Genomic DNA, 14,533 nt, shown 5'->3' with positions numbered 1-14,533 from the left:
GTGGGCCCGCCTCCCGGCTGGGTGCCCAACAATGCTTGCCTGGGCATAGTGATTTTGCCAGCTGTTTTAAAAAGGAAAGGAATTCTTGTGTGCCAGTGAGTGGAAAGCCAGAAAAGCAGAAATAAAAGTGGGGAAATTGAGAATAAGAGGGGGAAAATATATAAAAAAAACCAAGTCATAACACACACCAGGAAACATGGTCTGAAGGAAAAGGAAACCAGCAATGGAGCTCACACACCAGTCTTTGGAGCCCACTGCTGACTGCAAAGGGACTAGTGAAAATCACATCTCCTTTCACAATTCCTACCATAGGCTGTGTAAGTCAGCAGGACCAGCTCAAAGGCTCTCCAACAACTACATACTCTTTCCTCAGCTCTGCAGAGATATTAGTGCCCAGAGACAGCCATGTCTCTGTACGTTGACACTCAGCATCATTTCCAATGGCAGCTTTAGGAAGCACCTGAAGGACAAATCATGTTTTTATCCATTTCCCTGTGGAGTCAAATGGGGGAAAAAAATACAATCTCACTAGCCTCCTTTAGGACATAAAGTGACATCATTGTTTAAAATGTAACAGAGCAGTGGAGTAGCCATAAAAATTGTTCACTCGCTTTCTTGCATGTGGGTGGAGACTCATGCATTCAAAAACATCAGACTTCACATCAGGGTGATTTAATTGGTTTTATTGGAGGAAAACAATTAGTCATCCCTTTAAATTGTCATTATGATAGAAATCTTGATATGTATACATGATTGTCAAGGCAGAGAACCACTTGCGACGTAGCCCCATTAACAATTTGCAGTATTGCAAACTCATTATGCAGATAAAACTTTTGCAATGCCTTAATACATGCATGGAGTAAATACACATTCTCTCTTCTTTTTGGACATGGATGCTGTTATGAACTGGTATCAATCACAAGACCTGCAATATTAGGCACACTGACATTCCTTGATTAAGATTTAAGCCTTTGTAGAAAACATGCTTGCATTTTCATTAAAAGTCAGCTGAGAGATGTTTTACAGTCAGGGATATTTGGGGAGTCACTGCTTTGGGCAGGCTAGGCTTTTTTCTCATTGTTTGCTGACCCAAATCAAGTATCTATCTAAAAAAAGGCCCAAACCGACCAAAATGCTGTTTCTCAGCTAGAGGCCCATGTGCAACAGGACGCCTATGTTGTGTTGACGTGAGTCACACTGTATCCGCCACCGAGCTACAAACTTTCACGCTTTTTATTCTGGGGCCATGCTACAGCTTGATCTAGTAAGATGGCTCATGTGATGCCATGCTGGGCTCAGAGGATGCAGATGAGAGATGGAAAAAGCTCAGAGTTGCTCTGAGCACCCCCGAAGAAGCTCCCACCCACCAGGAACCACAGCGCATGTCCACCTCCTCATGGAGCGTTGCACCACACGCTGCCTCAGCAATCTGAACTCGCACTGATTCACAACCATTATAAATGATGATTTTTATGCTGCCTTGTAGTGCTTCAGCAATGGCACAGCATCCTGGCTGAGCACCAGCCTTGAAAGCAGGCTCAAGACTGCCTGGTACTTTCAGCCACCATGGAGCAGTCACTTGCATACTTTCCAAGGGCTGATACTTGCTCCCTATTCCACTGGCGTGGTACCTTCTCTCCAACCCCACTGCTTGGCATGCCATTGCCAGGAACCCAGAGCAATTTCCCAGCCCTTTCAGATGGCTCTGCTTTGAGTATTAGGAACTCAAGCATCTTCCACGCTAACACAGTAACCACTCAGGAGCTGGGACCAGTGCCCTGCTGATGCCTGCAAAAGGATTGGGCCAGAGCTACTACAAGTACCATGTGGCCTTAGAAAGACCTGCACAAATGAAAAAGGGTCAATGATTAAGAGAAGTGAAGGCAAGGGCATGATTTCCATGTAGAAGAAGGAAAAGTGCCACACCCAACTCTTCCATGGATGAATGGTGGTACTATGTGGGGGTTCAAGGATTAAATGCTAATATGTAGGTGGTAATGCTTTGGAAAGGATGGGATAATCAGCTCAGCTCTCTGCCCTATTTTGTGCAGGCAAAAAGAATCACAGCATCTTGGTCCCCAAAATGCAGTTCATTCTGCAACAGGTGAGAAAGAAATACCTTGTAGGAAGAGAAAAATACTAAGAACTGAGTGAACCAGTCTAAATTTTGACTAAAACAAACCAAAAGAAAAAAGAAAAAACAAAGAGACACACCGACATGCTTCTTGGCAGTCCTGAGCGTTAACAACCCAGCGAAGGAATTTTTGTTGCAGATCAAATTTTTAAGCATTGCATTCAAAAAGGGATCCTCCCCTCCCCAACTCCCTGTTTCTAGCTGTGTGTACGTGACTGCTGCATAGTTTTAAGCTGCTCTGGATGGTGACTCTTCCTGTACATGCTGCAGAGCATTCATCAGAAAGACAAAATACATTACCAGGCTTTGCAGTATCTTGTTTACAAAACATCAGCTTTTGCATTTACTTAAACTTAACAATGGATTTTGAGTTACAGATACGCTGAGTCATTTAAAAGCAAAACATAGAAGTAAATCCAACAAGGTCGGGTTGAATGTGCATAAAGAAAAGGCTTGGGAAATACAGAAACAGTGAACAGCAGTTTAATACATGCAGTGCAGTATCATGCATTTATTGGACATTTGATGTCATCATTAGTTCAGCAGTGGGGTTTTTTTGCGGGTTTTTGTTTTTTTCACAACGCTTGTGAGCGTACATGCCCTGATTCCACTCTGGAGTATGGAAAAAATGTAAGAGGTGCTTTTCTGACCTTATCGTTTATGAAGAGGTGGAAAAAAATAGCTACCCGGACAGAGCAGTGGCACGGTTCATGGTGAGGAAGGAGTCCTGAACACCAGAGTCTGGGCTAAAGAGCCTTTATCCCCCATTACAGACACTATTTACACAGCTTTGACCCAATCACGCAAAGCTGGGCCAAAAAACCTGAACCAATGTCTGATCTCCCCCCTGTGGGATCTGTGATCCCTGGGGCCACAACACGCACACACACGCGCCAGCACACACGCGCACACAGGTGTGTCATGGGGATCAGACCACCCCAGCAGACAGGATGGAAGGCAGGACCCAGCTGCAAGGATGCGGGAAAAAATGAAAGGGATTGTGTAAAACCTGCTGCTGGGCAAGAAATACGGAATGACAGATTTACCAGGGGAATCTCTGTTGGTGCAATGTTTGTGAGCAGGTTGCCGTTTCCTCGCCCAGCCATTGCTGACATGATTTGCCAACTAATCCTCCGTGCTTGGTTTTGATGCTGTTTTCCTTGGATGCCAGAGTCTCCGTGTTTCCGCTTTTTGCTTGAATGAGCATAACTTTTAGCATCAAGTTTCTGGTGCAAACAAGCATGCTAATGAAGGCAAAACTCCCCTCCCATGAATAATTTCTGGGATGCGTTCAGGTCCCAATTCAGACAGATAAATACACATGGCAGCAAGAACACAAGCGATCCCACTAAATGAAAATTTCCATACGCTGAAAGAAAGATACTTCTGTACCTCGGGGCTCAGTCTAGAAGCTGTTATTTTGCCAGTAGATGAATCCCCTGACTATTTGGAAAGAGCAAAAGCAACAGGCCACAGTCTGCGTGATCTTGCTGGCAAAGTCAGTCTGGTGTTTTTATGCAGTGTTCACCCAGCGTGGCTCAGGGCTCGAGCTGCTATCACAGGGGGCTATAACAGCACAGGTTCCCCTGTACCTGATGTAGTTAACACCAAGTGCACGTCAAAGGACAATATTCTCCCTGCTCGCCAAAGCTGTCTGGCTTTTCACGGGGATTTATTTTCCTAAAAATAAGGTGACCCTTGAGGAAGGGGCAGCACTGGAGCCAGCTGCCACTGCATTTCAAGGGCACCCTCGAGGTTCATGTTTTGGTTTGCAGAGGGTTTGGGGAGAAAAGCTAGAGATCAGGGGCTGTTTTGGCTCCCAGGGCTGGGAAATGTTTTGGACAAGCCCCAGAGTCCCTCAGGGCTATGTAGAGGCCCAAAAGGAGAACTGCTTATAGAAAAAATACTGTCAATAGCCGTGGAGGTATGCAGGACACATGCACAGCAGAAACCTCTGTATAATGCCTCCTGCAGAATTACATGCAGTTGTCTACCAGCGGGCTGACACCCCTTTTTGTGGTTTGATTCGTATCAGGAACGAACCTCTGCCATTGTTCGGTTTTATTTCATCACCACAACCATAACAGACACACAAGGCATAGGTAAAATCCTACTTTTTTTTAACCTTTTTTTCTTTCTTTTTTTTTTTCTTCTTTTTTTTTTTTTTTTTTTTTTCTGTACCCACTACTCTAATGGCATCTGTACAATAGCAACCAGGACAGGAGAGACATCACCAGCAGAGTAACACAGTCTCAGGAAAGCATCACTGCCAGTTTTCCCCCATACTCCCACTTCCCCAATAGCCGTGCCGCAGGGCTGATATCCATCTCGTGCTGCAGAGGGGTGATCCAGCAGAAAGTTAAGATGCACTGGAAATGAAGTCACATGCAAAACCAGCAGCGGAAGCCCCTGCCACTACAATACTGACTTTCAGCTCGCAGAGTTCACGGGCAGCCTGTCCTCACCACTTCTTCTGCAGGCTAAGGGGCCAGCTGGAGGTTTTCTGGATTTTATTGTTTTTGTTTGTTTGTTTTCCCAGCAAGAGCACTGGTGTTGGCATCAGAGATGGCCTCTGTGACTCTGGAGGTAAAAATCAACAATCAAAGCTGCAAGCAAAGAAAAAGAAGGGGAAGGAGCTGAGGAAAATGAGTTACAAAGGAAAAACACATCGGTACCAGTAAAGTAAAGCAGAAAAGGGTAACAGACATGTGAGTCCAGGCTGAAGTCCTCATGTGAGGAGCAAATCACACCTTGTTTGATAGGACAGTCAATTGGGAAAGAGCCCAGAGGGATTTTTCTACCTACTCCTTCATGGCAAGGCCAGCTGGGGTTTTGTTTGGAATCTGCTACTTTGGGACTATTAGCCCTTTCCCCACACGCACACATTATTTACTCCTGGCTTTTTGCGTTCACATGTGAGAGTGGCTGGGCAGAAGTGGACTGGGGCAGGGGAAGGACACACAATGGCACTGGAGCATCCCCAGCAAGCGATGCCAGAGGGTTTGTGATACTGAGCTGTGCTGTCGAGGGGCAAACGGCTCCAGCCTCCTCCATAAATCTGGTCTGGGTGCTGCTAAGTTGTCCTAGTTAACAGATTTATCCAGATTTAAACTGAGAAATTTTAACCAAGAGATACTTCAGGACTCAATCATAGGACAGATCTCTAAGTATCTGGTGAACCCCAGTCAGGTCTTCAGCTGTGTTTCACTGATACAAAAGAAGAGCTTCCCACCACCCAAAACTGTAGCAGAAAGAAGCTATTTTGCTCTTAAGTGCTCCTGTTTCTTGTCTTAAGATCCCAGCAGTTGATATCAAGCCAAAGAGAATGATAATAAATTACACAACTAAGGCAGGAAGAAAAAAAAAAATATCACCCTAATTCCAAGCGTGGAAGGAAAGAATACCGTCCCAACAAAAAACACAGAAAATATCCAGCAAGGAGAGGCAGGCAGTGTATGCGTCCCCCCACCCCTGTCCCAGCTGCAGGACAGCATGTCTGCCTTTGCTCCCATCACTGCTCTTTGTTCTGCAGATGGAAATCCATTTGCTTTTCTTTTTTTCTGCAAGACACATTTGGATGCTGTGTTTTGATTAGCAGCCTCAGCACCTACATCAGGTTCAAACCAGACCTCAGGTTTCAGGAGAGTATGCAGAGGTGAACGTTTGCACCCTAACCTTTGAAACCACTCTACAAAGACAAAAATATTCCCTAATCAAATTCTGCTTTTGGTTGCAAATGTGTAAATGTGGGGAACTCCACTCCACTGGTGCCAAACTGGGAGACTGCCTGTTTACATGCCTGCAACTGGAGCAGAATAGGGCCAGCTGGGCTTATGAAATCATAGGGGTTCAAAATAACCCAAATTTCTTGGTATAGGAGTCTCTCCTAAACAAAAGTTTCCTTACTCAGGCTGGCAAAATAAAGTATCCTTAGAATGAGTTTGAGCTGTATGAATGACACTCATTTTCAGATACCTTTGCAGCAAGACATAAAAAGCTTTGAGGCTACATGCCGATAAAGTTCTTCTGACTCTTTGTCAACAGGGCAGGAGTATATGGTGGCAATGGCCAGGGGATGGGGACAGGAGCGTGACTGGCAGCAAGGAAATCCCCTGCCCTTTGGTCTGCCCAAATCCCGGTCAGAAGTCCTCACTAGAGAAATTATATGGAGTTCTGCTACCAACCTCCAAAAGACCTATATCTGCCATCTTTTCTAAAATGAGGAGCTGAAGCCTCTCTGCATGAGCATCCCTGCCAGCTGCAACATGGTGGGGGGCACCAGGGGCTCCCAGGGGCTCGCTCAGATGTGCCACATCCCTCCAAAAATGGGTAGCAGCTTAATACCAAGGAAACTAGAGATCTATCTGGTGTGATGGCTTTAAGTGCCACCAACAGAGTGGCTATTTCAAACAAAGTCAGCGCTCACTGTCACCTGCTTTTCCAGCTCTTAGCACTGCAAGTACAACGGATGAAATCCTGGCTCTGCTTATTGAAGCCAACTGACGGCACATGAAGCAGGATTTTGAAGTCTCAATGAAAAATATCTATCTTGTGGCTTTTCCCAGCATAGTCACTGTTGCCTGATACATTCAGCTGTGCCTGTGACTGGCTTTCACAATTTCTTGTGCAGGATAAATGAGGCAAGCATAGCAATAGAGCATGGTGCAGGGAATGGCTTGTGCCTCTGGTGGGGCATGGACCTGTCTGGGGTGTGAGAGTCTGGCAGCAGCTGGGGAAGGGTGCCTGCCTCTGCCGCCTGCCTCCCTTCTCTCCTTCTCAAAGGAAAATCACAGCTGGGAGTGGCACAGCAGTAACCTGGAGCCCTTCAGCAAATCCGGGCAGATTTGAGCTCCTCTCTGTTTCAATGCGCAGCTGCACAACAGTCATGGTGGCTGTTCCTAAACGATGCACCAGCACATGGAGCCTGGGAAGTGTATGTAATTAACAAAATGGGGAAATTAAGCCTGCTTTTCTATATGAGCTTCTGGGGGGGAGGAGGGGAAGGCAGTGCCACCACTGCCCTTGTATATGCCTGTGCCTCCAGGCAAGGTCCTGCTTTCCCACCTCAGTGCTCCTTGCCATCCCTCAGCCAGCCAGAGCTAAGTGTGGTGGAGCAAAGCTACCTTAGGTCCTGCACTTTGCACCCATGAACCTGCGAGTTCTCCACCGAGGGGCTCAAGCATCACCCCTCTCCCTGGGGGTCAAACTGAGGCACGCAGAGGTTAAGGTTCAAAGTTTTCTATTTGGTTTTGGATACTCAGTTTTGTCTGCTCTGGGAGATGCTGAGCATCAGCAACACCAGGCAAAGCCCCGAGGAGCTGCAGGTGCTCGGCATCTCTGGCACAAAGCCTTCAGGCTGTATGCGCCCCATGCCAGAGACCAGGCTGGGAGGTGGCCGGTGAGTTAAATGTCTTGCTCAAGGGCAGCACAGCAAGTCAGTGGCACAGGATCACTACGACTCCTGGCCCCACGTCTTCCTTTTCTTTCACTCTACTTACAACACACAGTGAGACAGGAGCTGCCGGATGGGACCGTGCTCTGTCATTCCCCTTGCTCAGCTCTGGCCAGCTCCTGACTGGCACCATGTACCTGCCTCTCCTCTGAAACAAGGGTGCTGCGGATCCCCAGCCAAGGGGAGCTGACTCCCAAGCTGGTGGCAATTTGACTCTCACCATGGCTTTCAAGGAGGAGGAGGGCAGGCAAAGCAGCGGTTTCTTAATCTGAGCTGAAACAGCTCTACTAAAGCCAGACAGACTTGCAGGCCAACTAGAGGAGCGAGAAATGGCATGCCATTGAAATCCTCCCATGTTGCAAAGTTAACATCAAATCCTACCTACAGAAATAGCCTATCCTCCAGGAAACTGGAAAGAGGGACATTACTGGAAGTACTTTTTAAATGGAAAAAAAAATGCTCAGAAAAGTATCTCTATTTAAATAATCCAGTTGAGATAGTCATAGTTAATGGAAAAAAAATAGAACATATACTGCTACCTACACTGAGAAAAGAGTAAATCACTGGGGAAAAGAATGAGTGTTCATTAGTTAGAACATTGCTAGACTCACATATATATATATATTTATATATATGTATATATATGTACAGCACCAGAGACTGTTAGATCCGTTCCCCTTGGAGTCATTGCAGTTTGTGATAAATGAAACATTTCAGAATTGCAGTATAAAATATGGCCATAAAAAAATCTTCTTTCTTCTAGTCCTTCGCTGAGCGTGCACCGCAGGGTGGGATCATGCAGAGGCAACCTGCCAGCCCAGCCGCCTGCCCGCTCCGTGCCGCCCCGGCTCTCACTTGCTCCCTGTATGCACTGTGGTCACTGTGGTGGGTCTGGGTCTCCGGTCCCCTCCTACCGCAGAAACGCCTGAAGAAGCAGATGAAACAAAACTACAGAGAGTGGATGGAGACATACCTAAAAGGAAAGCCAGAAACACAGTTAGAAATGTTATTTTTGGAGGCAGGAACATGGGCAAAGATGAGTTTCTTTTGTAGCATGCTACAGAATGGAGGGGACCGCAGCTGGAGACGGCGCTCCTGCTCTTCCCACAGCGGCGAGGTGGCTGGGTACCTCCATGGGGCATCTTCTGCCCTCCTGGCCCATGGCTGTTTGCCTACTGCCACCACCAGCAGTTGCATTGCATGTCGCAATGAATAAATGTCCAGCTTTGGTATGCGTTCAGCCAGACCGATTCCACATTTCTGAGGCTGAAGACAAAGAGTTGTGGGATTCAAAAATCCCTCCAGCATTGTACTTGCTCAGAATAATTTTCCTTGTAGGCATGTTAAAGATGATTAAACTTCTCATCATGGCCATCTAGCTAAACGAACAGACTGTGCACCTGGACTAAAAAAATTTCCTCAGGCATCCTGCAAAGCTGCTGATAAAAAAGTACAGTGGGTCAAATTCGCTGCTGAGTTCCAGTAAACCTAGAGGGAATGTAAATTTGTGTAACTTGGACAACATTCTAGTGGCAGCTTATGTTGCTCCAGGTTTTGCTGGTGTGTCTCCAGGACTTCCAGCTAAGAGATGTACGTTGATGTACGTTGAACATCTGCGAGTATCTGCACTCAAGGTTTACCCAGGCTGTTCCTTTTGAACTAATCAAAGACTTCTGACAGATACTTTTTATGAGGGAAAAAAAGCAGGGGGGGGGGGGGGGGGGGGGGTAGCTAAATTAAAATGTTTATAGAAAGTGTCCACTTCCAGTGAATCCTCCACCACAGCTTTGAAAAACAAAACCCTCCAAAGCATAACCCCTGAAAACCCAAAGTAGTTTGGGTTTTGAATGACAGATACAGGATTTTGCTATTCCAGCACAATATCAGCAGTTTCTATGGAAAGCATAAATGAAGAGAAATAAAATAAATCCTTGCCAGAACTTTATACGGATGAACCACCCCTCTCCCAGCAACTGTTGAGACCCCACAGGGGAGATCTTTAGGCTCTGCTGGCACATGAAGCTCTCCATGCAGTGTGGCAGCCTTGTAGGCACTGGTGTGCAAAGGTGGCTCCGGTGCAAGAAAAGCTGCTGAACAGAGACCCTGCATGGTCACCTTGCTCTGACCAGATGTGATCTCAGACGATTCGAAATACAGTTCATTTTTCCAGCCTGGTGAATACAGGGTGGACAAAACCTTTATTAGTACGTTCTCTTACTGGAGTTTGACATGGCTCCTTGACTACTCAGGATTTTTTTGATGCTTGTTATGACTTTCAACTACTTTTCTGTGCTTCAGGGTGGCATTTCAACCTCAGGGATGACTGTGCTGTACCTACACTTGGCCACCTCACGTTTCCCAGCAGTATTGACATTCGACACCTTGGCTTCATGCTGCCATTTATCGATTGCCTTAAAAATACAGAGATCTAGGTCCTGTAATTAATCTAGGCAGTCCAACCATATCTAAACAGAATAAACCAGGCACAGACTGAGAATCAGGCCAACACACTTGAGAAATCCCAACTGATTCACTTCGGCTTCCCTGACAGGTTCCGTAATCCCGCCTGATGCATCACCTCTGCTCTGCCCTAATGCAGACAGCGGCATTTGGATGCGGCCTGACAACCTACTCTCAGGCAAAGGCTGTTTTTAATTGTCTTCAATGATGTGAACTTGCCACATTTGAAACTATTTAGAGAGTTCATTAAGTGCTTATTAATAGCATTAGGCAGTATTGTATTTTGTAATGGTGGCACAGCTGTTTCATGTAACTTGCTGCATGGGATCTTTCTTGTGCAAGAGATCTGTCCCCAGAGAAAACCGCGGGGAAAGAAAGAGGCAGGACAGAGACCTCAGAGGCTTCCTTTTCCCAGCAGGAGGTATTTGGTGGAGTGCATTCGATGTGTCAGCTCCCTCTTTATGGTCACTCCTTGTATTTGCTGCTGGGTCTCCTCACTGGTTCTCTGGGCTCCAGCATTGCCTAACTCCTTATTTAATTTCTTTGAGCTCTTCTGTATTGTCTGCTGAGCTGGAATTAACCTGGGATGCTTGGAAACCTTTTGATACTTTTCTGTCTCATATTTCTGATATGAAAAAACTTGACCTATCTTAATACATCTGGTTTTATCCTTTGTGTCCTGGCTGACTTCTCCACCACTGCAAAATACGGTTGTATTCTGTACAGGGACCTGCTGGATTCTGTAGCAGTTAAACAGACTTTGTTCTCTTCCCACCATTCTTGTTCGCAGATGTTTTTCTTTTACTATTCAGACTACTCAATCCTATTAATTAACACCATTTCATCAAATGGATGAATGGAGATTAATCACCCACCAGTTTAAACGCAAAGCATGCCATCAGATGCTCTAGACCTGACTGGGGTCCAGTTTATCTATACCACAGCAAGAGCCAAAATAAAAGCACGTTTCTCCCCTGTAAGGGGCCCTCTACATTGCTGCATTGCCAGTGCATGGTTGGAAGCCCTGTGCAGCCGCTCAGCACTGCATTGCTCCTTTGCAGTCGCCAGATGTGTGCCAGGAGCACAGTGATGCTTTTTCAGCAGCAGCTGTAGGATTTGGCGCTGGGCTTTGCAAACTGGGCACTGGGCATGGATCCCCATCAGGCTTGGGATGCAGAGGCAAGGGGGTCTCCTCTGGCTCAGTCACAGCACAATCTGGGACAAACATCTCACACAGTGCCCAGGAGGCAGATCCCACCCCAGCCATGGGGGAAAGCATGCCCCTGACAGCAAGAGAAACCACAGCTTCCACAGAGAGTCATGGAGACTGTGGCTGGTGGCGTGTCCTTGTCAAGGAGCAGAGGGTGGCAGGCAGAGGCAGCAGAGGCATATAGCAGTGACATCCAAAATCCATCGTGAATAGTAGGTGCTTCCAGTTCCAGAATAGTGTGGGGTGCAGTCTAGAAATGACCACTTTGGTCCCCAGTGAGGTAAGCATTGACTTGCAATACCATAAGCTACTAGCGCTCCTTTTTGGTGCCCCACCTTATGATAATCTCTAATTGTAAAGTCCACATCCCTCCATTTCAGGATACAAAGATCTCTGCAGATGGACAGAAGGGAACAAAAGAAATTCTCAGAAGCCAAAGATTAAATAGGCTTCACTGCAAAGGACACACTTCTGCCTTCCAAATGATACCTTCGCTGCATGTCACCTTCCCTGGCATTCAGAAAAAATATATATCCCAAGCATCTGACTGCCTTGGGCAGCTTGCAAATCTTAATTATAGCATATAACAAACAAGGCAGGAGGCCAAGTCCCGTTGTGGTGTACAGAGTCTGAGTCCTGCTCAGACAAATGAGCCTGTTCGTACAAGGCCCAGGAATTTGGCCCGGGAAGAGGGAAGCTGGGTCAGACTGGCAGGATCAGTCTCCTCCATGGAAAATGGAAATGAAAAGTAAGCCAATTTTTACAGAGAAATGTCTTATCATAATACTGGAAGCTCAAACATAAACAGTTTGAGTAAACTTTTTTAGTTTTCAACCAAATACAAAACTTGTTTGCTGTGGGGGTCTGGGTCTTTTTCCCAAGCGAAAGTCCTTCTTCTTCACAAGAAACAGTGTTTTTCTCTTAGAAATGCACCCAGCTAAAAACTCCTTTTTTTTTTTTTAAGTGCATAAACTTTTCCAACTGATTTGTTGGGTTTTTTTGCCAGCTAAAAATGAAGGCCTCGGTCCCTTTTCAGTCTTTATTTTAAACATCTGCTTGCACAAAGCCAAACCTACTGGCAGAGAGGACTGCAGCCTGGGGGTCAGGAAGAAAATGGGGATCCTGGGAATTTGCTCGGCTGCCACTGCAGGAGCATTCCCCGGGTATCGGCTACTCACAATCTTTCCGTGTGGCTGCATCAGGAAGCGGCGTGGCAAGGCTGAGGGTGCTGGATACGCTGGCGCTTGCACTGTCCAGGCTGCTGCCGAGGTGTAACCGTCTCATGTGCCGCACCACCGCCGTGGCATTAAATGCTTGCTGGAGCAAAAAAAAAAAAACCAAGAAAGAAAGAATTAAAAAATGTGAGGTGGAAGGGTTACTGCTGCTCCTCTCCTGGCTGCTCGGAGTTGTCAGAAGTGAATGAGCTCATCATCATTCAAAATTTTCCCGAATTCTAGCTTCTAAGCTAGAAATGGCAATGTTCTAACTACAACAAATTCTAAAACAAATCACATGCATTACTGCCCGGGTCCTGCTCCCCATCGTTCCTTCTAGCGCTCAGCTGGGATGCAGCAGCTTACAAGGAAAGTCATGTTTGACACGTCCTTCCCTGCACCAACACACAGGGTGTCTGCACTGTTTCACACCCCCCCCGCGATGCTGACCCCAACTCCATGTACAACCATGGCTGCTTTAGCTATGAGGAGCCTCAGCCCCATCTCTCGCACTTATTTATATACTTGGTTAGCAGCATCCTCTATAAAAGGCCCTGCAGGACCATGCAACCTAAGGCTGGACAAACTATTTTGACCAAAATTTTGGGCCACAAAAGCACTTGAAAAGGTGTCCGTATGGCCACCACGTTAGCAGAGTTACATCTTAGGTGTCATCCCTGAGGACAGGTCACTTACTCTCCATTTGCTCTTTGCAAAGTTCTTCCGGATCTGAGCACTGACCGACTCGTGGATGTTTTTGTTGAGTGCTGTATCACCAGCGATCCTGAAATGGACAGACAAGACATACTTTAAGAGATCTTTTGCTCTCCTTGAATATCTTTCTTCTTCTCAACAGAGAAGGCTGGTCCAAGGTGTGATTGCTCCTGCAGTGATGATTATTTCATTCACACAAGGGCTCAAACTTCCCACCGCTGTCTCTGCTGGCAGCAGTGGTGGAAAATCTGGGGCAATGAAAGCAAGCATAGATAAGGCTTGTAGGTCTGGCAGCTACAAAGAGGTACAACCTTATTTTGTTGGTGCACTGCTGCTTTCTATCACCATTACAGTCCTAGATGAAAACATTCTACCTTTTTTTCTTTACATCTAGAGATTTAACATCAACAGGCTGAGACTACTTTTAGCCTCAGCCATGCAGCAGCTTCCAGAGCCACTCCAACCTGTCTGCTTTCTGTTTGCACTGGAGATTTTCCTGCCACCCTGCAAAGTACATAGCCATTCATCACGATTAATGTACATTTACAGTAAAGCAGATACATGGACGGTCCCTAAAGCAGCACAAGCTGCACAAATAGCTTAAGCTGAACAACACTCAGCCTAAAAACTTGACCAAATTTGTGCAGCTTCTTTAACAGATAAAGACACATTAAAATCTCCACTAAACACAATTATTTCAAGGGAATTTTATTGATTCATTTAACTCCTCAAGGCATGAGATCTGTTGGAAGAGCAGGCACCACAGTGAACTATTGTTGGGCCATATGATGGGGTAATAAGTGCTATCTAACGTAGGCTATGCCAGGAAGCAAAGATTGCCTCCTGTGCTGTATGTGATATTTTCAGAAATCAATTCTTTAGACACAGTGTAGAAAACCAATGTCCATTAGCAATAAAAAATTGTAAGAAACTGAATAATCCATCAGGCCCAGAGCCCCCCAGTCTGGGCACCTCCAATAAAATAATCAGAGGGTTTGGGGGACTCAGCAGTCATCTAGTCCTGTCCCCTACCCCAGCTCTGTCAAAATAATTTTGACATGCGTTTGGCTAACCAGTACTTAGAGATCTCCAAAAGATGGAGACTCCTCAGGCAACCTATTCCAGTGCCCCACTGTATCCCAGAAGACATGGAAAATAGTTTATTCCCTTTGTCTTTGAAGCATCCTTTCACATATTTGAAGACTGTTATCAGGTCTTCTCTCCATCTTCTCTTCTCTAGACTAAACAAACTGATTCTTTCACTGTTTCTTCATAACTCATATTTTCTAATCCTCTGATTTAGTGAGCTTCTCTGGACTTTCTCCAACCAGTCCACATCTTCCATAGAC

The 14,533-nt window shown here is 46.0% G+C and overlaps 1 protein-coding gene across 3 annotated transcripts in view; it reads right to left on the bottom strand.

Annotated features, from left to right (window-relative positions):
- Window positions 1–668: 668 nt before the first annotated feature.
- The window catches only part of CAMK1D (calcium/calmodulin dependent protein kinase ID), a 227,516-nt gene continuing 213,651 nt past the window's right edge, over window positions 669–14,533 (bottom strand). Inside the window, exons 9-11 of one of the 3 annotated variants that reach the window (XM_040595505.1) lie at window positions 13,167–13,254; window positions 12,435–12,573; window positions 669–8,559 (exon numbers count right to left, since the gene is read on the bottom strand). In XM_040595505.1, the coding sequence (XP_040451439.1) occupies window positions 8,438–8,559; window positions 12,435–12,573; window positions 13,167–13,254 (349 nt within the window). In that variant the 3' untranslated portion in view covers window positions 669–8,437. The remainder of the gene's footprint in view (window positions 8,560–12,434; window positions 12,574–13,166; window positions 13,255–14,533) is intronic. The other 2 variants (XM_040595506.1, XM_040595507.1) reach the window with 2 other exon arrangements.

Source organism: Falco naumanni, chromosome 5 (assembly GCF_017639655.2).
Source record: "Falco naumanni isolate bFalNau1 chromosome 5, bFalNau1.pat, whole genome shotgun sequence".
Taxonomy (NCBI): domain Eukaryota; kingdom Metazoa; phylum Chordata; class Aves; order Falconiformes; family Falconidae; genus Falco; species Falco naumanni.
Note: the sequence above shows the minus strand (reverse complement) of the source record. Positions and strands in the feature narration are given on the sequence as shown.